The 27,573-nt window shown below is 39.2% G+C and overlaps 3 protein-coding genes and 1 pseudogene across 5 annotated transcripts in view; all 4 read right to left on the bottom strand.

Moving 5' to 3' along the window:
- The window catches only part of DNAJC9 (DnaJ heat shock protein family (Hsp40) member C9), a 38,508-nt gene extending 32,157 nt beyond the window's left edge, over nucleotides 1–6,351 (bottom strand). Inside the window, exons 1-5 of one of the 3 annotated variants that reach the window (XM_057735860.1) lie at nucleotides 5,383–6,329; nucleotides 5,069–5,209; nucleotides 4,181–4,435; nucleotides 2,010–2,096; nucleotides 906–1,642 (exon numbers count right to left, since the gene is read on the bottom strand). In XM_057735860.1, coding sequence (XP_057591843.1) covers nucleotides 1,523–1,642; nucleotides 2,010–2,096; nucleotides 4,181–4,435; nucleotides 5,069–5,209; nucleotides 5,383–5,562 — 783 coding nt within the window. In that variant the 5' untranslated portion in view covers nucleotides 5,563–6,329 and the 3' untranslated portion in view covers nucleotides 906–1,522. Of the gene's footprint in view, nucleotides 1–905; nucleotides 1,643–2,009; nucleotides 2,097–4,180; nucleotides 4,436–5,068; nucleotides 5,210–5,382 lie in introns of those variants that run through there. The other 2 variants (XM_057735861.1, XM_057735862.1) reach the window with 2 other exon arrangements.
- A 1,898-nt stretch (nucleotides 6,352–8,249) lies between these two features.
- On the bottom strand, nucleotides 8,250–9,817 carry MRPS16 (mitochondrial ribosomal protein S16). Its single transcript, XM_057737584.1, has 3 exons — nucleotides 9,622–9,817; nucleotides 8,979–9,239; nucleotides 8,250–8,492 (listed from the first exon to the last, which is right to left on the bottom strand). The coding sequence occupies exons 1-3, from the start codon at nucleotides 9,632–9,634 to the stop codon at nucleotides 8,359–8,361; spliced, it is 408 nt and encodes a 135-aa protein (XP_057593567.1). The 5' UTR covers nucleotides 9,635–9,817; the 3' UTR covers nucleotides 8,250–8,358.
- A 1,050-nt stretch (nucleotides 9,818–10,867) lies between these two features.
- Nucleotides 10,868–27,573, bottom strand: part of CFAP70 (cilia and flagella associated protein 70) — a 106,231-nt gene continuing 89,525 nt past the window's right edge. The window contains 3 exon segments of the mRNA XM_057736046.1: nucleotides 10,868–11,164; nucleotides 12,503–12,550; nucleotides 22,283–22,384. Coding sequence (XP_057592029.1) covers nucleotides 11,084–11,164; nucleotides 12,503–12,550; nucleotides 22,283–22,384 — 231 coding nt within the window. The 3' untranslated portion in view covers nucleotides 10,868–11,083.
- LOC130853744 (ADP-sugar pyrophosphatase-like) lies at nucleotides 17,542–18,179 on the bottom strand (annotated as a pseudogene).

The raw sequence follows: 27,573 nt of genomic DNA, 5'->3' as shown, positions 1-27,573 counted from the left end.
AACCCTGCAAATTAGTCCAGTATAAACATATTCTAAAAGCAAAGGAAGAGAACTTTGACATTCTCCAAATTTTCACATGGACCTTTCCTGGGTGCATTCATGAATGCAGCAATGGTTTTAACTATGGCTTAAATTTATTTTATTTAAATTTCACTGAATTTTAATTTTGATGATCATACTGGCTTTAGATCTTACTGTTAACAGAGTTGATAAATTCAAATGATCATAAATTGAGATAATTTTATTATTTCAAAGTGTTCTAATGCTATCATATAAAGACAGATGCTTCAAACAACCTGCATTAAATTGTACTTTTAACACAGTTAGAGGTTTTTTTAACCTGTCTGTAACCACAAACTGAAAACGTGTCATGTGCTTACTTCAGATAAATTATGATACATGAATCTTAGTAAAAGGCTTGTTTTATGCATATGGTATTGAATATATTAGCTTACAAACCAGAGACTTTAAGTTGAACAGTCCCTAAAAAATTTCTATATACTCTAATGAATAGACTAAATATAACTGAAAATCTCTTGTACTATTCTCACAAATCAATACCACGAGTACATGATAACAAGCCACTAGATCAAGACGGCTTGCCTTTCAAGGTTAGAGTTAAGAGTCAGAAGGAGCCTCTAAAAAGACATTTAGCCCAGCTCCCTCACCTGTTTATAGATGAGAAAACAAGTTCAGACAAGCTCAGTGACCTGACTATGGACATTCAGCAGTTATAGGCAGGGCTACAACATCTCTCGATGAGACTTAAATCAGGCTATCTGCTACAATGCTGACTAGGACCACTTTTCTTCTCTCTTCTTTATCCTAAGCATCATTCATATTTTTTCTAGATCATCCTTTAAATGGTCACACTGGGATCATTTAAAAACCCCCAGAACTTAATAGTAATTTTTTACTTGTTTATGTAATCACGTATACTTCTTACAAAGGTGCTTAAAGTTATCTGAACACCCGTTTCTCCTATATACTTCAAGCAGAGTGCAAAACTTGGTTGAGTAAAACAAAAAGGAGAGGGTCTATGCAAGAACATAAAGAATGAAAGCAAACTGGCAAGTATTTGGAAGACAGATGTCCAGAAAGTGTCCAGAAGGCTAGGTAGAATACCTGTTCTAATAAACGCACACTACTGAATACCCTGCAGCTCACTCCTGTGTGGCAAAATGACAACTGCTAAAGGTGGTAGGGACAGATCTGCATTCTAGATACAGTTCCTTGTACAGAAGACCCATAGAAGAGTGCTATCAGGAAGCATATACCCTCCTGCTCCCTCAATGATCACCACCAAATTCCTTCACAGGAGGACCTCACAGAATGTCAGGGTGTTTCTAAGATATACTAAGATCAGGCTGAGAGATTCTGTTTGGTTTACATAGTCAATCTGAATAATTTAGGCTTGAAAGACAACTTTTCTCAAGGGTTAACTTCTGTCTTCAAATCTTGACTGTACCTTGCCTACAATGGCATCAGTTAACACCTAAGGACTTTTGAAGAGAAAATTCCATCATTTCTTTTCTTTCTTGAGAGTCATTTTTTTCCCTCCTCGTTTTGAAGGTTTGCAGTACTTTGCTTCCATCTGAGCCAGAAAATTGTCCATTTCCTTTTGCCGATCCTTTTGTCTGCTCTGTTTGAGAAGTTAAAACACAAGCTTTCAAAACACAGGACTGTCCACAGAAATAAAAAGTACTTAGCGGTTGCCAGGGGCTGGTGGAAAGGGAGAAAGGGGAGTGACTACTAATGGGTAAGGGGTTTCTGTTTAGGGTGATGAAGATGTTTGGGAATTAATACTGATGATTGTAAAACCTGATAAATATACTAAAAACCATTGAATTGTATACTTTAAAAGGATAATTATATGGTACCTGAATGTCTTAAAAGAAGAAAACAACATGCTCACAACACTGTACATACACTCCAAAGAAAACATTAGCAGTAGGAATTCAACATGAAAGAAGTAGCAGCAACCTTCACAGACAACCTGCCAGGTTTACCTGAATGACTGCTTTCAAGTTACCCACTCCTTCATCAAGCCCCAACTCCTTCCTGCTCATTTCTGCTTCTTTAGCTTCTTCCTGAGCCTAAAACAGAAACTCATGTGAGACACTATGGCAACCTAGCAAATACTAAAAATACACCCTCTTTCCCCAAAGCAAATCTCTGTTAAGACCCCCTTCAATTTGAGGATTATATAAACTGAAAGGATAAACCCACATAAATATGACGCTCACTAAAAGGCAACATTGCTAACAGCAAGTAGTAGATCCTCTATTTCCAATAAGCATTTCTGAGTGTTCCCCATTTGTATTTGCTAGGGATAAGCAGGTAGTTTGGCTTCATAAACCACATGGTAACAAATAGGAAAACAAAACGCTAAAAGACCTAAGAAACGTCAATTAACCAAGGATGCCCTTAAAATGTTGCCAGGATACAGGCTCCTCCGATTCCTCCTCTAGAAACCCAATTCACTCATGTGACTCGTGGCAGCCTTGAGAGCAACCCTGGCTTAAAATTCCCCCTGAATAGTTAGGATAAACTCTAACAAATTCAGTTTTAACCTTTCTTTGCCGGATTTCAAAGCTACCTCTTTTTTTTTTTTCCCCTCAAGCTCTTTATTGGAAAATAATTGCTTTACACTCTTGTACCAGCTTTTGAGGTACACCAAAGTGAATCAGCTATATTTATACGTACATCTCCATATCCCCTCCCTCTCGCGACTCCCTCCCACTCTCCCTGTCCCGGCCCTCTAAGGCATCACCCATCATCGAGTTGATCTCCCTTTGTTATACAAAAGCTACCTCCTCTAGCAAAATTTTACTAGGGCAATGATTCCAAAATACCTCAAGAATACCTTGGGAAAGGTTAATAAGTTCAGTCTTTCCTTCAGGGCAACAACTAACACTATAAGAAGCCCCAACCCCCAGTGAATTTTCTAAATAGCAATGAATACTATTAACACTGGGAGTGATGATACATTAGGACCTTGTTTTTCCAATAAAGAGACACGGTTTCCACTGTGTACCCTCAGTCCTTGTATTCAACTTATTTCTTTTAATACTGTATTCCCTGCCTCCAAGTTTGCAGCAGTCTCTCTCAAAACTACTCCAGCCTCCTGCCCCGCCCCCCCCCCCCCCCCAAACTCTAGGGAAGCTTCTCAAGCTAATAACCTATTACTGAATACAGCTGTGCTCAGTTTCACCTGAAAAAAATGATTACCAACTTAAACTGTCAGCTTGAATCTAGGCAGATTCAAGCCTATGAGCCAAAACGATGATCTTAATAGCATTCCACTTCTCTCAACTCAGCACACATTGGCTTTCTCCCCTGTCTATCTAAAAGCTGCAGACCTACCTCCACCTCCAATTCAGCCATACAAAATAAAGTACCCACCAAAGAGCTACAATCTTACAGTTTGTACACTGCTCTCTGTGGAGCTCCATTATGAAAGTCAGGTTGAGGCAAGGGTGACTTTAATACCAATCTGGTCTTCTCCAAAAGACCAGAGGCACAGATGTTTGTTACCTTGAATCCACTCCCTCCCTGAACCCCAGATATCCTTAAGCTCCTTTCCCTTGCCATCATCCTTACCCTCACCAACTCCACAGTTTAATATGGGTATAAAGGACACACAAGCCACAACCCTTGATAATTCACAAAAGTCTACCTCAAAGTGTGTTTAGAAAGACACTGTTATCAAAATAAGCTAAATCATTTGTTTAAAAAATGTATAGTCTGAGTCCAACTCAAGAATCAATCTGGACAAGAACAAAGGAATCTGAATTTACAAGACACAGTCTCTGTCACCCTTTCCCCCACCCCTTAACCAAATAAGAATCACTGTCTAGCCTATGCATCTGGACTCCAATACTTTATCTCCTCGGCAATGCCTCAGAGGTTACAATTGGCCCATATGAAGACTATTTCAGTGGTACTTTAAAATGATATTATCTAAACAATCCACGCAGTAAAATCCCCTTGAGCACAACATAATAGAAAAAATATGGTTCTCTTCATGAGCTGATATGCTCATTTTATTAGATGAAAACTAGAAAACAACTTAACCCTTATCTTTATTCCATCAGTCTTATATATATTTTCATTATTGTAAATACCTTCCAATTCTTTTTGGAAGCAGTCAAGATACAAATAGCATTCAAAATCTTACCCTCCTTTTCCTTGCATTTATCTTTTGCTTTGATTCTCTGACAAAGGCATTATAGGATGGGACCTCTCTGGCATCAATGGCTTGTTGAATAATGTTCCTTATCCTGGGTTCCTCTGTGTACTGCACACACAGCACAGACTCCATGATCTGATCCATGTCACCCTTGAAGTCCAGATAGGCCTGTTTAATATCAGCCAGCTCTTCTTCAGAACCTTTGTATGTCTTCTCAAAAGCCTGAATGTCTTCTAGACATATCTGAACAAATGAGACGTATGCTTTAACTTTGAGAATTTTATTTTAAATAAAAAGTATATTTAGGTGTTGAAATGCTTCTCCCCCAATACAACAGTTGATTGAGTAGAAACTGTTGCAAGAAACCAAATTTCTATGCCAAAGATTTTCCAGAGTTCTAACCCAAACTTTACAACTGCTAAGCTACAGACTAGGAAAATTTAAGTGAAGTTTCCAAGGTGGGAAGAGACCCAGAAAAATACTCAGGACCTACATCTGGGTATGTAAAATAAAGCACATCTTGTAAAAAATTAAATGCCCCCCTTTCACTACAATCACTCTACATCAACAGAAAATTAAAAACCCATTTCAGTAGGAGTGTGTGTGTGTGTATGTACGTGCATGTGTTATGGATACACACATATACACATGGTTCAACCTAACAGATAAATTTGCCCTTCTTCAAAGATCAATAGGTAGATAGGTACCTCCTGAGGAATGCCTCTGTGTGGGTGTGTGTGTGTTTATTAGCATTTCGAGGCCAATAAAAATTCCTCATTCTCATGCAACACAAAATGCAAAGCCTTAAAGACATTAATAAATGTTTGTTGAATAAATGATGGGAGCAGTCACAAGGGAATCTCCAGAGTTCCTTACCTTTTTAAAGAGTAATCTCCAATAGGCCTCCCAGTCCCGATCTTGGCTGAGCACGTCAGAATCTTCGTCCACTGCTCCCTGTTCATCGTACACTGCTCTCTGATCTTTGTCGCTCAGAACGGAATAGACCTTCCCAAGGATCTGAGGGAAAGAGCATCCAAAAAGTCACCCCTGCGCCCCTCACTGAAACCGCGCCGCGAGAAATCAAGATTAGAAAATGCCAGGCCGAGTTCGGCTCACTCCACCCGGGCGGGGCCCGACGGTCTGAAGACGGAGAGAAGCCCGGGCAGCCGGTGGAGCGGGATTTAGCGCACCTGGAAGCGGCGGGTGGCGTCCTCCTTGTCGCCCTCGCCCACCCGGTCCGGGTGCACCTGCAGGGACACCTTGTGATAGCCGCGTCGGACCTCGCCGTCTGAGGCCTCGCGCCGCACGCCTAACACTTGGTAGAGGTCGGCGGTGCCGAATACTTCCTCACACAGCTCCAGAAGCCCCATGGCCGGCAGCGGTGCGGAGCGCGTGGCTGCCTCAGCAAAAACAGCCAGCAACACTGACCAGAGCTCCCGTCCGCTTCCTTTTCCCGCGCAAAAAGCCCACGGCGCCGGCGTCACAAGCAGCGCAGGAAGGGGCGGGGCCACGACGCCACACTTTACGGCGGCCGCAAACTAGGGCGTGGCCAAGCTTGCATCGGCCAGGATGGAGGAGGGAAGCGGAGCCGGCGTCCTTTATCTCTCCTAGCGCGGGGACCTCTTTCCCCCGCGCCCTCTCCTCCGCGGCCTTCCTCCCGATACTCTAGAAGTCTCACACCTACCTCTTCCCCAACGTCCCAGCTCAGCTTATGCAACAATATAAGGAACGTGCATATTAGGTTGAACCTATGCACTGCTGTTTTGCATTTTTTTCAGTAAAAAACAGCGTAACATTGGCATTTGGCAATTTCACATGGTTTAAATTTAACCTAAAGGTTAAACAGATTTGTTCTTTTCCAGATTTGATCTGACGAGTACACAGAGCTCTGAGGCCCAAATAACTTTGCAACCTACAGGTTGGGACTGCTGGGAAGGGACTTTCCCCTTGAGCCCTGCAAGTTAAAAAAACATTAGGACTTCCTAGGTGGCGCAGTGGATAAGAATCCGCCTGCCATTGCAGGGGACACAGGTTCGAGCCCTGTTCTGGGAAGATTCCACATGCCACGGAGCAACTAAGCCCGTGTGCCACAACTATTGAGCCTGTGCTCTAGAGCCCGTGAGCCACAACTATTGAGCCTATGTGCTGCACCTATTGAAGCCCACGCGCCTAGAAGGCCCATGCTCTGCAATGAGAAGCCACTACAATGAGGAGCCTGCACACCACAATGAAGAGTAGCCCCTGCTTGCAGCAACTAGAGAAAGCTCGCATGTAGCAATGAAGACTCAATGCAGCCAATAAATTAATAAAATTAATTAATTAATTTAAAAAATACTTAAAAAAAACTACATTAAACAAAAAGCACAAAATACTGGTCTTTTAAAAATTCTTTATCTGATAGAACTTCTAGATTTGACATTCATTACAGAATCATTTCCATTCACCTTCCAGCTCCAAAATCCCCTTCCACTTTGGTGGAGATAACATGATCCAAACCCTGATCTTAATGAAAACAACCTTCCGAAGCAAAGGCTTTCTAAAGTGCAGTCCTGGGTTTGAGCATGTCATATTTGAGGTGGTAGCAAGACAGGCTGATGCAATCGTTCAAGACCTGGTGAAAAATCTGGGCCTGGAAATCCAAAACAAGGCTAGGGCTAGAGAAAACTGGAAATCAGGGAGAGGATGAGCTCCACAAAGGAAGTTTGTATATACAGATCTTAGACAAAAGATAGATCAGGGCACAACGTGGATACCTGAGTTGGCAGAAACTCAATAGCTCAAAATAATACTCATTTCACATCAGTTCCCCTCAATGGTCAATACTTTCCAGAATTACATTCTCCTCTGCTCTACCAATTAAAGCTTCTCCAAAGACCTCAAACTCTCCAGGGTAGATTACCTTTTAAACTTTAAATGGTTTTCAAAACATTTCTCTTTTCTAAATCCAAGATCTAACCCAAGTAAAATCAGTTGCTCTCTGCCTGCCCTGCCTTTAAAGTCTCCCCAAAGCAAGTGGAGGCCAACCAGTGACAATCCTGGGAGTGCCTTGATGACCTCAGATTCTGAGGGGGCTGGTAACTGTTCTCAGGATATAAAACCTAGAGAAGAAAATAATTTGGTACATTGATAGGGCTTTGGAATCTCCTCTATAAATCTCCTACGCTTTAGTTTTATGCCAGATTATGAAATCTGTATTATCCAATGTGCACTAAAACCATCTAATCCTGCTGTGGTTATGGTAGAACAGATAATGTGCTATTTTGGGTTTTGGGGGACACAACCAGTCATTTATATTACCAAATCATGATACCTTAACCTGATTCTGTCACTGATTTTTTAAGTGGATTTTTGTAAAGCCCCTTATCTTCGCTCATTCCCCCCACTACAGACAATACAACATGTTGGAAAGGGCTCTCTAGGTAGGAACAATGGAGTCTGACTCTTAGCTCTGCCCAATATTAAAACTATGTGCCTTGGGCAAGTTTCTACTTCTGAACCTCAGCTTCCCCTCCTATAAATTTGAGATAATCCTACCTAATTTCATGATACCTTTTAATTCTCACAAATAACCCTGCATGGAAAAGGCCTAGAATGTATGTAGGTACTTTACAATATTATCTTTCTTCCAGTTATTCATTCTAAAAAGTAGGTTATTAGAGCCTAAAAGCTCATAACAACCTACCTTTGTAAATTTGAAACTGTGTTGACAAGACAATGTAAATCTGCAATTACAAAAACATTAAGTTTACACAGTTACTTCACTGAAAAACATTAAGTAATTGTGTTCTTGAGCTGGTGTGATGACTATAAATGATTAAAGAAGGAATTACTTGGATAGGACACAGACATGCTGGTTGGAGACTCTGAAACAGAGAAGTATTGGAAGGTAGCAAGCTGTGAAGTTGACCAAGGGACCCAGAGTCCAACCCACTCCACAGCCACTGTCTTTCCCCAGATGAAGGCTGAAAAAGCTAATTAGTACCTATACTCAGCTTTATGTCAGTCAAGAACAAATCTCTCCCTGGGTCCTGTTCAGGTCAGGCCAGAAGATCATGGATGACTTAAAAAATTCCATTTATTGACCGCTAAATGTAATACAACTAAGAGCTCTCCACAAATATATTAAGAGGACTTTGACCTTGTTCCCACTGCTATGCTCACTGAAGTCAGTTCGTTTTAGTTTCTGTAACGTCTGTATCTGTTTTCTGAGCGGCTAGGAGGACTTCTTGTGCCCGTTTCCGTCGCAGCCTTTCAGCATTTGTGATCATCATCGGATGCAGAGGGAAAAAGCCAGAAAGACCTAAAAGCAACAGGATTTTCATTCATTACAACAACACAAGTTAATGTTTCCCTGGGAACTCAGCCTCACTGAACTGAGGTCTAACAGAGACGTGACCTAGAACATAGATTTAAAACAAGTTCCTCACTCCACAAAATGTTTTACCTCTTCCCCCAACTCCCTTCCCTCCATTTACTGCAAGGTCATAATGGATGTTGTCTACTTCCTAACACTATTCTCCTTACTTGAAAAAAAGATGAACTGACAGATAGCCATTCAAGACACACCATTCCCATTTTTTAGCATAAAACCTCAGTCACCCAAAAAGTCTCATAAAGGCGTCTACGAAAGCAATCTCCAGATTCAAAATGGCAATTAGATGGATTTCAGTTCTCACTTCAGTCCTGATTAGCCTAGAGATAACGAAAATCGTTCTTAATTCCCATCATCTTGGAAGTGGCTTCAATTTAAAATCCCCTCAAAGAGGTAAGGCTAGAACTGAGTTACCCAGAAGCTTTTCCACAGGTTTAGAGAGGTGGGCTCCACAGCCAATCCAATACCGAATCCGGTCCAGGTTGAGAGCAACGAGTTTCTCTCCGTGACTATTGGGTAGTGGGTCATAGGAGCCCAGCTGCTCCACGAAACGGCCATCCCTGGGACACTTGTTGTGAGCAGCCACGATGCGGTAGAAAGGCCGGTTGGTACAGCCGCCCAAGGCAAGGCGGATGGTTAAGTGGCCTCCATGGTAGGCCTTACAGAGGAGAGTAGCTGTAGATAAATATGTAGTTAAGACACAAGAACCAAGGGCACAAAACCGACAAAATGAGATAGGTGAAATAACCCCCTTCCTCTACTGAAACGTCCTTACTTCTAACCAATTCCTGGGCTCCTCTTATACACTCCAGCCATCCCCCAATACACTCAGCACTGGCTCTGGACCATATCGGAGCCCAGCTGCCTCATCTATGAAATGAACGTCATTTATTTCATAGAGTTTCCGCGAAAACGTCAAAACAAAACAAGAAAACCACTGAAGGGAGGATCAAACGTGCACAGTTTCAGGTACTGACTGCCTCCACGAGAGCTCAGTTCCACCCAGTCCCGCAGGCCCCCTACCCCCGCGACCGCCCGGAAGGTCTCCATCACTCACTGAGCTGAACCATGGCTTAGCCGGCGGGCCCCGGGGCCTGTGCGCCAGTTGCGATGCCTCGGAGCTTCCCGCTGCCCGCTAGGCTCCGCTCTACGGCCTCGGGCAGCGCGAAGAACCGACAGGAAAGGTCAACGCTGCGAAACCTCCTGCATCAACCCTACGATACGCCAGCCCAGGGTCCTCGGTGCCGGAAGCGAACAGCCCACTCGCCCCGCCTCTTCCGCTTTCTGCTCCTACACTTCCCGTAAGGCAGCCCGGTGAATCCTCCTGCACCTCAACTGCCGTAAAGAAAGGGCGCTGCAGCTTGGGGATGGGGGGCGGTGCAAGCCAAGCCCTGTGTGATCTCCCGGCTCTCACTGGCCTGTGGGTCGCTGCCGGAGGGAGGCGTATTGGGAGAATCCCGGGAGCGGCTAAGAAGTGCTAAAGTACTCCACAAATCATCTTTCCAGCAAACGTTTTCCGAGCACCAGTTAGGGCCAAGGCGAAGTGCCGAGAACACAAAGATGTAAGGGCCCTGTCCCTGCCCCCCAGGAAGCTGACAGTCTCGCGAACCTGATAATTCCTTGGTGCCTCAGGAAGACTTCATGAAGGGCTGAGACTACAGAACGACTATAAATGAAAGTAGAGTTAATTTTATCCTTCTGTGTTTACTAATATGCCTCTCGCCTTCCGTCCTGACCTCCCACCTCCCTCCTATTCTCTCAACGTCCTCCTTTAAAAAATAAAGGAGGGGGAGCCTTTATTCTGGTTTTGCTGTGCACTGATCCAGGACAGGGGTGAGGTATGGTTCCTTTGTCATCTCTAGTCCTAGAATAATGGCCTCAGTTGTGAGTTTTGCATCTATTATAGAGTCATGGACTCTTCATGGAGCAGTTGTGATTTGGATCCATTAAGATACCTTCAGCAAAGACCACTCTGTTCAGCTTCTCTGTTCACTGTTGGATCCAGAGGATCTGGCCACAACTCATATGCTCTTTGCCCTAATGCAGTGACCCAGCAGAGCATTCTTCCTTTCTGCCCACCTTAGAAAATGATGCCTTAATTCCCAAGTCCAGTAAGTGAACCCCGGGCCAACGACCTTAGCAGTTGACTTCCTTCAGGAGTGATCCTGATAAGCTTTCACTGGAAACCCTAATAATGAAGCTACTATACCTTACATACATACACACACACACAAAGTTATATTCTTATGTATACACCTCAGTATACCTTAACTGATGAATTCTGAATCTCTTATTTAGATTTTTTTTATTGCCATCCAGTTTACTGTCAACCAGTAAAACATCCAGTAACATAGCCATCCAGTAAGATAGCCAATGGAAATGAATGGGTTTCAGTTTTTGTTGAAGATCCTTTTTTCTTTATTCCCAGCTCTCATATGGTGAAACATCCAGGGTTTAATTTCTCTGGGAAGGAAAGGAGCTCAGTGTCCCATACAGAAAAATTTTCAGGTGGAAGGATGTCAGAAAGATGGATTTCCAAAGCCAACTGCCTCCTGAACCATGTGGATCTCTGCAAGCAGATTTTCATCTTTCAATTTCAGCTGCATGAGAGGAGGAAGGGAAGGACACATGTCATACCCAATATTCCTATGTGGAGACCCCTCATTTGCGGGACCATAGCTAAAGAACACAGTTCCTCGGAATGGGATTGACTCTTCCTATATTTTCTATTTCACAATACCTCCATTAAAAAGACCTCAGGACATTGTGCTGGTTACATGGATGTGTTCACTTTATGAAAATTCATCATGTGGTATGAACACTCACAATTTGTGTATTTTTAGGTAAAATAAAGTTTATTTTTAAAAGAATTTACCTTATCACCCAATATATCTTAACTAGTGTATAATATTCCCATTTGGCAAGTGTGAGAAAGGAATTAAAGACACAGGAATCAAAGACATTAGATTTGAATTTAATTTTAAAATCTAGATGTATAAGAGATTCTTCTAGTTGCCTACTGAAAACCCACTCTCTCTTCTTTTACTAACAAAATCTTCATTTCTTTTCAGGGCAGCAATGTAACCAATTAAAAAGCCACATTTCTTGCTTCCCTTGCAGCTAGGGGTAATTTCAATTGTGGCCAATGAAATGTAAGATAAAGTCATATCTCTTTAAAGAGAGGTGAAATAGCTAGCATGGCCCCTTTGTCCCTTCCCTGCTTTGTTCTTTATTGTTCCTGAAACATGGATATGATAGCTGGAACTACAATGGCTGTCTTACAACTATGAGGGACGGAAACTGCATGCTACAATTGTTGAAGCAGAAAAATAGAAAGAGGTTGGGTCTCTGATGACACTGGTGCCAGTTCTGGACTTTTCATTAGATGAGAAAAATAAAACTCCTATTTTGTTTAAGCCACTGTCTTCCAGGTCAGATTACTTGCAATCATAACTGATAGACTAGACCAGGAGTTGGCAAGTGATTGCTCATGAGCCAAATTCAGCCTGTTGCCTGTTTTCATAACTAAAATTTTATTTGAAACACAGCCATGCTCATTTGTTTGTGTATTCTCTATAGCTGTTTTTGCACTACAAGGGCAGAGTAGTAGTTGAGACCATATGGCCCACAAAGCCTAACATATTTCCTGTTTTGCCCTTTATACAAAAAGTTTGCTAACCTCTGGACTAGAGCAACACTTTCACTTTACATGTGAGGAAAATGAGGCCCAAGGAGATTAATAAAATATCCCACATGGTAATATGTGGGGTTTTATTCCAAACCTAGCAGCCCCATGATAATGGCAAAGATGGTAAGAAAATCCTCTAGAAAAATATATCATGAAATGCTGTAAAGTCAAGTCCTGAATTAAGCCAGCACCTTCCCCCCAGTTTACCAACTTCAGCACAGTACGAACAGCAGAGGTATCGACATCATACCTTCATTGTGTACTTGTAAGCCTGCTCAGCTTCCAGCTGCCGTCCAGCCTGAAAAAAAGAGCACGCCTGAAAAAAAGAGCACCACCTGGTGATGATATATCATAAATATTACGATGGGAAACCACATTGCCTCCTTTTCTACCTAAAGCAGAGGATTTACACCTTAGTCAAGAACCTCTGAAAACACCATGAGTCATTTGTTACTCTCAGGATTGAAGCTATTCTGTTAATAATAGCTAACACTTACATAGTGTTTGCTTTGCAGTTTACACTGTTTTAATTCTTTACATTTTTAAAGTGCTTTACTTTCATACATACCACTTACTTATATTTATATTGTATCAATATATTATTGATATTTACATGCCACTAATTCCCAGTTTACAGATAGAGAAACCTGGGCACAGAGAGGATAAATAACTTGCCAGGGTTATGAAGCTAATAAATGGGAGAGCCAGGTTTTAAAACAATGCAGCTTGGCTCCAGAGTCCAGGTTTTTAACTACTACAGTTTATCCTATCTCTATGCGTTAGAAAAAGATACTGGAATTACTTCCTTGCAGATCTGGATATGAGAGGAGAATGCTACTTCTAGTTATTTCTTGTCTGAAGTACTCATGTAGGACTTAAATGAGAATAATATGAAATCACTAGTATATTTCACACCTTTGCGCATAACAAATTAGTTGCAGTATTCAGAGTCACTTGGGAAAACTTAAAACTTAAATACATAAATATGAGAACTACAGACTGTTCAGATTAGAAGGGAATTTAGAGACTATCAAGTCCAGTTTCCTGATGAGTGCTAGTCCATCGCAAATTTTTACTAGTTCACAGCAGACTTCATTACCCTAAAGACTTTCCTATAATATCTAAACTTTGAAGTATTCCTATCTGAAGTTCACTGAATTTCAGGGGCATTTTCCAGTACATCTTCCCTTTCCTATCAGTATTACTTTTGTTTCACTTCTGCCATAGGGAGGCAGAGGCCCAAAAGATGGAAGGATCCAGAACAGCCAAAATTTTGAAAAGGAATTTCTTTTTTTGCTATTACGGAAAATGCTGCAGTAAACATCCTTGTACATGTCTTCTGGTATTTTCCTTAAGATTATATCTAGATATAAAATTGCTAAATTGTAAATATGAATGTGACTAAATATTGCCATACTGCACTTCAAAGTAGTTGTACCACTTTACATCCACTAGCAATGAGGACAATCCTGATCAATGTTGGTAATATCAAACTAATTTTTGCCAATCTTATGGGTGTGAATTTCTGTCACATAATTTTAAATTGCATTTTCATGATTACTAGTGAAGCAGAACTTCTTTTCATTTCTTTATTGACTTTTACGATTTCCACTTCAGCAAATTATATATTCCTATCCTGTGACCATTTTTCAACAGATTGTCTGTAGGGTTTTTTCTTATTGTAGGAACTATTTATATATTCTTCATATTAATCCTTTATTAGTTATAAATGCTGCAAGTATTTATAATAAAGGAAGTCCTTAAGCTTTATTTTAGTGCCTTTTGTTGTACATGAATTTCCAATTTAAAAGTTGTTAATTTATTGATATTTTTATTTTTGCCTTGTGCTTTTATACTCATAAGGAAACCTTGCACACCCCAAGGGTAAAGGGGTATTCTCCATATTTTCTTCTAAGGAGTCTAAAGTTTTAAGATTTAGACCTTTAAACCGGCTGAAATAGTGTGTGTGTGGGTGTGTGTGGTGTGAAGTAATGGAACTACTTTTTTTTTTCATATGATAGCCAATTACTCCACCACTATTTATTGAATAGTCAGTCCATTTATTCCTCATTTTGGTGGGCTGTTTAATCTTTTAAAAATAGATTTATTGAGGTATAATTTACATACCATAAAATTCACTAATTTTAAGGTTCAACTGTACAACCATCACCACACTCCAGCTTTAGCAGGTTTCTATTACTCCCAAAAAGTTCCTTCATGCCTGTTTGCAGTCAATCCCTGTTCCTACCCTTGGCCCTAGAATCTCTAATCTATTTTCATTTCTATACTTTTCCTACTTTCATATAAATGGTATCATATAATATATAGTTTTTGTGCTTTGCTTCTCTTAATTAGCATGTTTTTGAGGTTCATCCACATTGTCGCATTAATCAGAATTTCACTTTTATTGCTGAATAGTATTCCACTGTATAAATATACCATATTTTGTTTATCCATTCACTGACGGGTCATTTGGAATGTTTCCGCTCTTTACCTATTATGAAACGCTGTAATGAAATAGAGAAACCTTTGTGTAGATATATGTTTTCACTTTTCTTGACTAGATACCAAGAAGTGGAATTGCTGGGATATATAGTAAGTATGTATTCAACTTTTTAAGAATCTGCCAAACGTTTTCCAAAGTGGTTGGATTCCAGTTTCTCCACATTTCTGTTGACTGTTGGTATTGTCAGTCTTTTTGATTTCAGCCATTCTAACTGGTGTGTAGTGTGGTGTTAATTTATGTTATCTTAATGAATTATCATTTGAATTTTGACATAATTTCAGATTAAAATTATAATAGTCTTCTCTGTATATACACACATACACATACACACACTTATACATATACACATGATACATAAGTATATATTTTAACTTTTCCTGAACCATTTGAGAGTAAGTTGTAGACATGATGCAATTTTAGACTTCAGTGTTTCCTAAAATCAAAGACATTCTCTTATGTAATCACAGTACAATTATCAAAATCATGAGATTAGTATAAATATAATGCCATTATCTAATCTGCACACCTCATTCAGATTTCTCCAAATGCCCCAATAATATCTTTTATAGCAAAAGAAAATCCAGGAACATGCCTTCTATTCAATATTCATGTCTTCAGTTTCTTTTAATTGGGAGTAGTTCTTGATTCTCTGTGTTTCATGATATTGTAATTTCTCAGCAGTACAGGGCAGTTATTTTGTAAAAATTCCTCAATCAGTGTTTGATGTATCTTCATGATTATATCAGGTTATGAACTTTTTACAGGAATACCTCAAAAACAGTGTTGTGTTCTCCTAAGTGTGTCATATTAGGAGACACATGCTGTTTATCCCAATAATGGTGATGGTAACTTTGATCATTTGTTTAGATTGTTTTCTGCCAGGTTTTTCTACTATAGCATTACTGTGTTCCCCTTTGTAATTAATAAATATCTTATTGGGAAATAGTTTGAGACTATGTAAATATCTTCTTACTCCTTAAACATTCATCAGTAGTTTCAGCATACATTGTTACCATATGATCCAGCAATCCCACTTCTGGGCATATATCCTGAGAAAACTCTAATTTGAAAAGTTATATGTACCCCAGTGTTCAGAGCAGTACTATTTACAATAACCAAGACACGCAAGCAACCTAAATGTCCATCAACAGATGAATGGATAAAGAAGATGTGAGATATATATATATGAGATATATCTATATATAATGGATATAGAAGATGTGATATATATAATATTCCATTGGATATTTATCTCTCCAATGGAATATTACTCAGCCATAAAAAAGAATGCAATAATGCCATTTGCAGCAACACAGATGAACCCTGAGGTTATCATACTAAGTGAAGTAAATCAGAGAAAGACAAATATATGATATCACTTATACGTGGAATCTAAAATATTATAGAAATGAACTTATTTACAAAACAGAAACAGACTCACTGACATAGAAAGCAAACTTATGGTTACCAAAGAGAAAAGTGTGGGTGAGAGATTAGCAGATACAAACTACTATATATAAAATAAACAACGAGGTCCTCCTGTATAACACAGGGAACTATATTCAATCTCTTGTAATAAACTACAATGGAAAAGACTATGAAAAAGAATCATTTTGCTGTACACCAGAAACTAACACAACATTGTAAATCAACTATATTTCAATAAAAAAAAAAAAATAGAAGTGGCAAGAGTGGGAATCCTTGTCTTATTCCTGAATTTAGCACGAAGGCTTTTAGCTTTTCACTGAGTTTGATGTTGGCTGTGGGTTTGTCAATGGGCTTTATTATGTTGAGATATAGTCCCTCCATACTCACTTTGATGAGAATTTTTATCATGAATGGATGTTGACTTTTGTCAAACACTTTTTCTGCGACTATTGAGATGATCATGGCATTCTTATCCTTCCTTTTGTTAATTTGGTATATTACATTGATTGATTTGCAAATGTTGAACCATCCTTGTGACCCTGGAATAAATCCAACTTGATGGTGGTACGTGACCCTTTTTATACATTGGTGGATTCAGTTTGCTAACATTTTGTTGATGACATTTGCGTCTATATTCATCAAAGATATTGGCCTGTAACTTCTTTTTTTCTTTTTTTTTTTTTTTTCAGTTTTGGTCTCAGGGTAAATGGTGACCTTCTAGAATGAATCTGGGAATGTTCTGGTCTCTTCAATTTTTTGGAATAGTTTGAGAAGGATAGGTATTAATTCTTTATTTGGTAGAATTCTCTTGTGAATCTGTATGGTCCTGGACTTTTGTTTGCTGAGAGTTTTTTAAATTACAAATTCAATTTCAATTCTAGTCATCAGTTTGTTCAAATTGTCTATTTCATCTGGACTCAGTCTTGGCAGGTTCTATGTTTCTAGAAATTTGTCCGTTTCTTCTAGTTTTTCCAGTTCGTTGGCATATAACTGGTTCATAGTATTCTCTTATGATTTTTTGTATCTCTGTGCTCACTTGTTATTTCTTTTCTTTCATTTCTTATTTTGTTTATTTGGGTCCTCTCTTTTTCTTCTTGGTGAGCCTGGCTAAAGGTTTATCAATTTTGTTTATATTTTCAAAAAACCAACTCTAGGTTCCATTGATCTTTTCTATTATTTTTTCTCTCTATTTTATTTATTTCATCTCTGATCTTTTTTTTTTTTGCATTTGATGTTGCTTTTATTTTGTGAAAAAGCTAATTTCAAATCTACATTAAAACTAAGTTGAATACAAAATCTTAGTGAAGGAGGTCTCGTGGTTCTTGTTACAAAAACATGGCCACTGTCCTTTGGCCTTAAAACTTCAGAAAGGGCACTTCAGATGGCTTCATGTTTGCATGTTTCAAAGCCAGAGCATAGAAATAGACTGGTGTCCACTATCAAGTGTTCATCAGCTACCAGAGCATCAGTTATCTTTAGCAGGTCATCCTTTGGTAAGGAAATTACTTCCACAAATTCTCCATCTCCTGGCTTTGGCTCAGGCCTTAGGTTTTCAGCATCATATCCATTGATAGTTACTGTCATGATGTGTGTGGTACAATCTGACAAACCTGGATCCATACATACAACTGGAGAACATTCAGCAACATCTCCTTTATAGCCAGTTTCTTCCTCAAGCTCCCGAAGCACACCTGCTTCTGGGCTTCCGTTGACATCAATGAGACCCACAGGTGGTGGTGGTCAGAACTGCTTCACCAGGATGATACATTCATAATGAAGGGTTCTTTGCAGCACTGGGATAACTGGCCACACCATCAGTGGACTGTCCTTTCCTAGTTGTCCACTTCACAGTGTCCCAAGTTCTTATTTTACCAGTAAGATCCCTGTAAGTTGTTTTTACAAGCTTGACCCATTTTCCTTCTGAAATTAACTCTTCTGAAATAATAGACTGTTTGGTGTTTTAAGAAGAATCTGCTGGTTCTTGTTTTTCCATTTTCAAACTAGTTAGCCTTTATAGTCCCCAGGCAAGAAGTTCACACTACTTTCAGGCTTGGGATGAAGGGCTGGGTGCTCCTTTAGAGAGAGGGAGGAAAGGTGAAAGCATGGGTCTGAGGCAGTAGTCTCAGGAGAATGCAGTGCCACTGCTCTCTCTGATCTTTATTAATTTCTTCCTTCCACTGACTTTGGGCTTTGTTCTTCTCTTTCGAATTCTTTTAGGTGGTGGGTTTGGTTGTTTATTTGAGATTTTTCTTGTTTCTTGAGGAAAGCCTATATTGCTATGAAATTCCCCCTTAGAACTGCTTTTGCTGCATCCCATAGATTCTGTAAAGTTGTGTTTCCATTTTCGTTTATCTCGAGGTATTTTTTCAATTCCTCTTTGATTTCATCATTGACCCACTGCTTTTTTAGTAGTATGTTGTTTAGTCTACACATGTTTGTTCTTTTCCCATTTTTCTTTCTATAGTTGATTTATGGTTTCATACCATTGTGGTTGGAAAAAATGTTTTGATATAATTTCTATCCTCTTAAATTTGTTGGGGCTTGCTTTGTGGTATATTAGTGTTTGAGGAAATAATCTTGGGCAGGGGGGGTCATCTTTAGAACTCTACCTACCAAAAGTAATTGTATATGATTTTCTCTTTGATCTATTAATTAATTAGAAACATATTTTTAAGTTTACAAATGTATGTGAGTCTTTTGGCCTATCTTTTACTTGTTGATTTATAATTTTACTGAAGTGTGATCTATATGTATTCATTGAAGCTCTCTTTGTGGTCTAGCATATGGTCACCCTTCATGAATAACTCACTTGTGCTTGAAAAAAATATCTATTCTCTGATTGTTAAGTACAGGGTTATATAATTGGTGTTTGAGCTCAACCTTGTTGTTTTATTCAAATCTTACATATCCTTAATATTTTCTCTATTTGATTTAACATTTTCTGAGAGAAGTAAATTAAAATCTTCCATTTTGACTCTTTTAGTTTAAAGATGAAAAAACTGAGGCCCAGCAAGTTTAAGTAACTTGCCCAGGATCCCACAGCTAGTTGTGACACAGCTGGGGTAAAACTCGGGTATTTCTCATATTGACATTTACTCCAAAGAGAAAATCCAATAATTTTTATTTTGTTAGTTTCTCTTATAATCTCAATATTCCCTGTCAGTTCTGTGTTGTGTTGGCCAATGTAAAACTGAGGGCCACTCTCATTATTCCCAATTTGAATCTTAAGCTAATGTGCAAGTTATTGAAGCAAGTTATTTTAATTATGGGAGGGTTATTTTCCATAGGTAAAGCAGCTATCACAAATTCCCACAATTACCCTCCCCCCCCCCAATTTCTCTTCTATTTCAAGGATAAACACCCTCAGCCAGCAGTTTAACAGGAAGGAATGATTCAGAAACACTAGTAGAGAATCTCCTTTCCTGGTCTTTGACCTTGTTATATTCTGATACAATATCATTCTCATTTTTAATTCTCTTTAAATGAAAACTACTTTAATTAAAAAGGAACTTGGGTCATTAAATGTAACTAAATACATTTTAAATATAAATACCATATCTTTCCTGATTAGTATCAGGTAAATATCTAAACTATGTGTCTGAATAGCTAAAATATCTATCTGGATTCTGGTCTCACAGAAAAATGTCAGAGACAATTACAAAGAAGACGCTTCATAGCATCAGGTGCATTTTTAAATGATGGGATCTTTTAGGAAAATAGCTTCAGTCTATCAGAGATTTCTGTTGTTCCTGTTGTTGGTAATTCATTTATGTCTACACTGTTAATAGTCTACTTTGCCTTTCTTTTTAACATTGGATTCTTATATAGCTTTTCTAGACCATATACAACATTTTTGGTAGACCCAGAGCATAAATGGAATGACCATCCAATTCCCAGACTTGAGGTCCTAAACACGAGACTGCGGGCAGGCAGAGTGGTGCTGAGGAGGGCAGAAGGAAAATCTCTCACTGTCCCCAAGTCTAATCTGCCATCCCACTGCACAGCCTTTGTGCATCTCCTAACTGCAACCCCAGACCAAGATCTGATCTGTACATGCTCCTTCGTCTTGAGTCAGGGCACACACTGGGCTGGGGCCTGCTGAGCAGCTCAAAAGTGTCGCAGGCAGCCCACCCCACCTGAAACCCCCACTGATGGTCAACCCCAGTCCACCCCATTACCACTCACCTGAGACCACCAAACCCAAATGCCTCACTCCCATTTTTAGAATCTCCTTTCCAGACAAACACATCTAAGCGTATGATTTTCAACCACATTCTAAGCAGAGACTTCCCAGACATGGCCTCTCCTTCATCATCAATATAATGACCAAATCTGAAGCTCATCAAACCTCAACTATGTTGCATTGATGGCCTTCCTGCTATCTTTTTCCTTACTTGGTCCCTCACCTCTCTGCCCTCCAAGGGCATTGTACAAGGATAATAATCACTCACTTTACCCTGAATAGCCAAAGCAATCTTGAGAAGGAAAGACAGAGATAGTAGAATCAGGCTCCCTGACTTCAAACTAGACTACAAGGCTACAGTGATCAAGACAGTATGGTACTGGCACAAAAACAGAAATATAGATCAATGGAACAGAATAGAAAGCCCAGAGATAAACCCACGCACATATGGGCACCTTATCTTTGACAAAGGAAGCAAGAATATACAATGGAAAAAAGATACCCTCTTCCCATAAGCAGTGCTGAGAAAACTGGACAACTACATGTAAAAGAATGAAATTAGAACACTTCCTAACACCATACACAAAAACACACTCAAAATGGATTAAAGAGCCAAATGTAAGGCCAGACACTATAAAACTCTTAGAAGAAAACATAGGCAGAACACTCTATGACATACATCAAAGCAAGATCCTTTTTGACCCACCTCCTAGAATCATGGAAATAAAATCAAGAATAAACAAATGGGGCCAAATGAAACGTAAAAGCTTTTGCACAGCAAAAGAAACCATAAGCAAGACAAGAAGACAGCCCTCAGAATGGTAGAAAATATTTGCCAATGAAGCAACTGACAAAGGATTAAATACACAAGCAGCTCATGAAGCTTAATACCAAAAAAGCAAATAACCAATCCAAATATGGGTGGAAGACTTAAATAGACATTTCTCCAGAGAAGACATGCAGATGGCTAACAAACACATGAAAAGATGCTCAACATCACTAATCATTAGAGAAATGCAAGTCAAAGCCACAATGAGGTATCACCTCACACCAGTCAGAACGACCATCATCAAAAAATCTAGAAACAATAAATGCTACAGAGGGTGCGGAGAAAAGGGAACCCTCCTGCTCTCTTGGAGGGAATGTAAATTGGTACAGCCACTATGGAAAACAGTGTGGAGGTTCCTTAAAAAACTACAAATAGAACTACCATATGACCCAGAAATCCCACAACTGGGCATATACCCAGAGAAAACCATAATCCAAAAAGAAACATGTACCACAATGTTCATTGCAGCTCTATTTACAATAGCCAGGACATAGAAGCAATCTAAATGCCCAGCAACAGATGAATGGATAAAGAAGATGTGGCATATATATACAATGGAATATTACTCAGCCATAAAAAGAAATGACACGGAGTTATTTGTAGTGAGGTGGATGGACCTAGAGTCTGTCATACAGAGCGAAGTAAGCCAGAAAGAGAAAAAAAAATACCGTATGCTAACACGTATATATGGAATCTGAAAAAAAGGTACTGAAGAACCCAGTGACAGGGCAAGAATAAAGATGCAGATGTAGAGAACGGACTTGAGGACATGGGGTGAGGGGGGTGGGGACGAAGGGGAAGCCAGGATGAAGTGAGAGAATAGCATTGACACATATTCATTACCAAAGGTAAAATAGATAGATAGTGGGAAGCTCCTGCATAACACAGGGAGATCAACTCGATGATGGGTGATAACTTAGAGGGCTGGGATAGGGAAGGTGGGAAGGAATTGCAGGAGGGAGGGGATATGGGGATATATGTATAAGTACAGCTGATTCATTTTGTTGTACAGCAAAAACTGGCACAACAGTGTAAAACAATTACATTCCAATAAAGAGCTTAAAAAATAATAATAATCACTCACTTTCAGGCAGACCAGAGCCAGATATGCCCATACTTCAGCATTGTAGTTGTTCAGTGCATTGGCTTCAGAGAGAGCATCCTCAGCCTCTGTGAGCTCCTCCAGCTTAATAGAAAAAGAAGATACATGATTTGTTAAGTCAAAGTAATTTCCACTTAAGCCAGCTGGAATCCGTTTAGCTGAAAATGCTGTGTCCAAATAATACTGATGTTAATGACCCATACGAATAATCTTCAACTTTTAAAATTTTTAGCAACAGAACTCTTTCTTCAAACAAAATCAAACGTGGTGGTGTTCCAATATATGAACGAGTTAAAAGTAGATCTGCTCTGATTAAAGTCAGATACGGGAATCTAGAGCCCTGCCTGCTGGGCTCTCAACTTACACCCCTCTCTTCTTCCTTTTCTCTATAGCGGGCCCACTAGGGCATCAATGAACCATGGAGCTTCAGGTGCCAGGGTTGGAAAACCAGAAGTGTTCTCTATCATGTGTGCCTCATTCAGTGATTTCCCCATACACAGTGGGCTGCCAGGTACACTTGTAGTTTTTTCCTTTACACTGTGCAGCCCTTTCTTACATTAAAGTCCTATTAGCCTGTCAAAATACTATTGTTCAGAAAGCTTCTCTTTCCCCTATTAGTTATTGACAGCACAATCTTGAGCAATCGATACAATATTCAGAGATTCTAGGGTGTTCCCTGAGCTCTGGGCACATGGATATCATTGCTGCTTCCTAATATTGTGAGTTTGTTTTGTAAAATCTTCCAAAAGGCCACCTAAGTAAAGAGTAAGAGACTTCTCTCTCCCCAGTTAAATCGCTCTTCATTTTTCCTGTTTTAGAAAATGAAATAAATGGTTTCTAGGCCCAAGACAATATGAAAAATGGCCTTTCAGCAATGCCCATACCATGGCCCACACTTTAAATGTCTCAGAGATACTGATTCATTATTTAATCAACCTATATTTGCTAAGGATTTATTTTACTCTGTGTCAGGCAGCATGCTAGATACTTGGAATAAAAAGAAAAAATGCAACCCTAACCCAAAGAATTCACTGACAGATACGTAAAAAATTAAGCCAAAATGAAAACATTTCTATCAGAACACATAAAGAGTTCTGATAGAAAATAAGCATTTCTATAATAAAAGCATAGTGGAGGGACAAAGGAAAAGAGGAGGATGGCTTCAGAGAAGAAACACTGCTGAAGTGAATCCTGAAGGATAAATAGGAGTTTGTTAATTATACTTCAAGGCATTCCAGGTAAGAGGAATTTCATATACAGAGGCACGGCAGCTTCAGAGAGCATGGCATGCTCAGGAAATTCTTAATATGCTTGTATGGCTGGAGAAGGGAGGGGAGGGAGAGACAGAAAGACAGAGAGAGAAGGGGAGAGAGAGAGAGAGAACAAAGGAAGTGATGAGACTAAGGAGTTAGGGAGAGACCAGAACATTCAAAAAAAATCTGAATATTATTCTGAAACAAGGAGTAGTCACTGAGGAGTTTAAATAGGGAAGTAACCTGGTATTTGCATATTTTAAAGATCACTTTGATAATAATGCAGGAGATGAACTGAGGGAGGACAGAAGACCAGCCTAGCAGGTAAAGAGGGGATGAAGCTTGAATTAGAGCAGTAAAAACGGGGATGGAGAGGAGACACTAGAATCAACAGACATTTAGGAGACAAAATCAATCGGATATTTGATGCCTAATTAAAAGTAATAGAAGTAGACTAGCATAGTTTTTAAGTTTCTGGCTTGGCTGACTGGGTTCATTATAGTTGCATTCACTAAGACAGGGAATACAGGAGAAGGTACAGGCTTAAGGAACGTGAGAATCCTTCAGAGATAAATTAGGTTATATTTTGGATATGTACATTTTGAGGTATCTAGGGGACCATCAAATGGAGCTATCCATTACATTGTTTGATATAAAGGTCAGAACATGAAAAGTGTTATGAACTGAAGCTTTAGGATTCACTGGGGCACAAGCAGTAGTTAAGACTACTGGGATAGATGATATTTCTTAGGGAGAAGAAGGTGACAGAAGAGCTGGCTACAGAATCCAGGAGGACCCAACAATTATGGTGGGTAAAAGACTAGGAGCCAGCTAAGAAGGACACCAGAGAGGAAGGCACGGAACTGGAAGGATATGAATGCAATGTTGTGGAAGTCAAGGGAAGAGAAGGCTTCAAGAAGGAAGCAGTCAGCAGGGTTAAGTGCCACAGAGACTTTATCTAAGGGTCTATTGCATTTGGTAATTAGGATATTATAGGGGGCCCCTGTCAGAGAAGTTTCAGCAAAGTGTTAAGGGGTATATACCTAATTGCAAGCAAGTGAAGGGTAAATGGTACCTGGGAAATGAACAGATAATTTACAAATAAAGAAATACATGTATCACATGATTTCAACTTCATTAGTGATGAAAATGTAAATTAAGATACATATCAGATTGGCAAATGATAATGCCCATTGTTGATGATTTAACAGTAAAATGAACTCTCACACCTGGCATAATATAAAGCAGTATACAACCTTTCTAGAAAGTCAGCTGACACTGTAAATACTTTAAAACTTTTCTATATTCTTTATGAATGTATCCTAAGGAAATAACAGAATTAAGCACAGAGATTTATGTCTAAGAATGTTTATTTCTGCTTTATTTATAATAGTATACTTGTAGAAACTAATGACACGTCCAATAATAAGTGGTTGGTCAAATAAATTATGGTATATCTACACATAGGTGTAGCATGACTAAAGCATTGATTGGGGGACAGAGACTACTTGGACACCTTAGCAGTAGGACTTAAGATTTTTTGAGTTTCTATATCAATGAAAATATTTTTTATGCTACTTAAAGCAAACAGAAGCATGATTTATACTGACCAGTTTGTATAGTCTGTTTCATATTACTTTTGAAAATGCTGTTAGAACAGCTACAGATGTTTTAAATCCTTTTGGGGAAGGTGGAAAGGAGGCATGTGGCTTCTATATGAGTGACCATGACTACATATCCTGGTTGGCCTGCCAGTGTGATTATTAATATCACCCTTTTTATTCTTAGAAGTGTCGGTGGTTTGTATGATAAATTATATGGTAACCTTACTTACGCATCCAAACCAGGGAATACCATGCAGTTATCAAAATTTATGTTTTGGATTATTTGATGATGTGAGAAGGTACCAATGCTATATTGTTAAGTATAAAACAGATTACAAAGCAGTAATTATATTATTTACAATTTTATACAATAAAATTACCTTCATATATGTACAAAAAAAGACTGGAGGAAAATGCATTCAAATGTTATTAGTGGTTATCACTGAGTAGTGGGGATTATGGATACTTCCATTTTTTTTTCATATTTTGTATTATCCAAATTTTCTGTAATGATCATATTTTACCTTTATGGTTAAAAAAACAGCAACGAGGAACAGGAGATAAGGAATGTAAACAACTCTTTTGGTTAAGGTTAACAATCAGGGAGGAGGTTACTGTTGTTAATGTTTAATCAGAAGGGGAAAAGTACAGGGAAAGAGCTGATTGGGAAGGAAAGTTTAAAAATGTAAATAAAAGAGAAAGAAAATATTAAGAAAGTAAGGGGTTAGGAGAAAAGGAGAGGGATAGAATCAAGAATACACATGAAAGAGTTAGACAAGAACAGGAGAATGCATGCCTCTTTCAAAGATTAGAAGAAAGCAGGGAAGGGTGACTAAAGAGTTTTTAGGAACAGTGGACACAAGATCTACCAGAAGCTGTAGCAACTCCTCCTGAATGCAGAAGGGACACAGAGCTTGAGCTTAATAAGTATCAATTAGTAATTTAATTGAGAAGATTCTTCATGTATCACTTTTCTCTTCCAGATATCATAAAATTATGAGCTTATGTACCAAATAATATGAAGTTTTTTATCATATAGCTTCACACTTCAGTCTTTGTGGGATTTTTTTTTTATTTTTTTGGGGGTACACCAAGTTCAATCATCTGTTTTTATACACATATCCCCGTATTCCCTCCCTTCCTTGACTCCCCACCCCTCCAGTCCCCCCCACCCTCCCCGCCCCAGTCCTCTAAGGCATCTTCCATCCTCGAGTTGGACTCCCTTTGTTATACAACAACTTCCCACTGGCTATCTATTTTACAGTTGGTAGTATATATATGTCTGTGCTACTCTCTCGCTTCATCTCAGTTTCCCCTTCACCCCCTGCCCCCTCCCATACCTCAGTTCTCCAGTCCATTCTCTGTATCTGCATCCTTGTTCTTGTCACTGAGTTCATCAGTACCATTTTTAGATACCGTATATGTGAGTTAGCATACAATATTTGTCCTTCTCTTTCTGACTTACTTCACTCTGTATGACAGATTGTAGTTCTATCCACCTCATGACATATAGCTCCATCTCATCCCTTTTTAGAGCTGAGTAATATTCCATTGTGTATATATGCCACATCTTCTTTATCCATTCATGTGTTGATGGGCATTTCGGTTGCTTCCATGTCCTGGCTATTGTAAAGAGTGCTGCAATAAACATTATGGTACAAGTTTCTTTTGGGATTCTGGTTTTCTTTGGGTATATGCCCAGGAGTGGGATGACTGGATCATATGGTAGTTCTATTTGTAGTTTTTTAAGGAACCTCCAAATTGTTTTCCATAGTGGCTGTACCAACTTACAGTCCCACCAACAGTGCAGGAGAGTTCCCTTTCCTCCACACCCTCTCCAACATTTGTTGTTTCCAGATTTTGTGATGATGGCCATTCTGATTGGTGTGAGGTGATACCTCACTGTGGCTTTGACTTGCATTTCTCTGATGATGAGTGATGTTGAGCATCTTTTCATGTGTTTGTTGGCCATCTGTATGTCTTCTTTGCAGAAATGTCTATTTAGGTCTTCTGCCCATTTGTGGATTGGGTTATTTGCTTTTTTGGTATTGAGCTGCATGAGCTGCTTGTATATTTTGGAGGTTAATCCTTTGTCCGTTGTTTCATAGGCAACTATTTTTTCCCATTCTGAGGGTTGCCTTTTAGTCTTGTTTATGGTTTCTTTCACTGTGCAAAAGCTTTTGTTTCATGAGGTCCCATTTGTTTATTCTTGATTTTATTTCCATGATTCTAGGAGGTGGATCAAAAAGGATCTTGCTTTGATGGATGTCATAGAGTGTTCTGCCTATGTTTTCCTCTAGGAGTTTGATAGTGTCTGGCCTTACATGTAGGTCTTTCATCCATTTGGAGTTTATTTTTGGGTATGGTGTTAGGAAGTGTTCTAATTTCATTCTTTTACATGTTGCTGTCCAATTTT

Source organism: Hippopotamus amphibius, chromosome 5, assembly GCF_030028045.1.
Source record: "Hippopotamus amphibius kiboko isolate mHipAmp2 chromosome 5, mHipAmp2.hap2, whole genome shotgun sequence".
Lineage (NCBI taxonomy): Eukaryota > Metazoa > Chordata > Mammalia > Artiodactyla > Hippopotamidae > Hippopotamus > Hippopotamus amphibius.
This window is presented reverse-complemented; position numbering and strand designations above follow the sequence as displayed.

Coding starts and splice junctions, on each gene's coding strand:
- MRPS16 (XM_057737584.1), bottom strand. Junction 8,493..8,978: donor ACCTGTGGAAAAGCTTCTGG/GTAACTCAGTTC, acceptor TGTTGCTTTTAG/GTCTTTCTGGCTTTTTCCCT.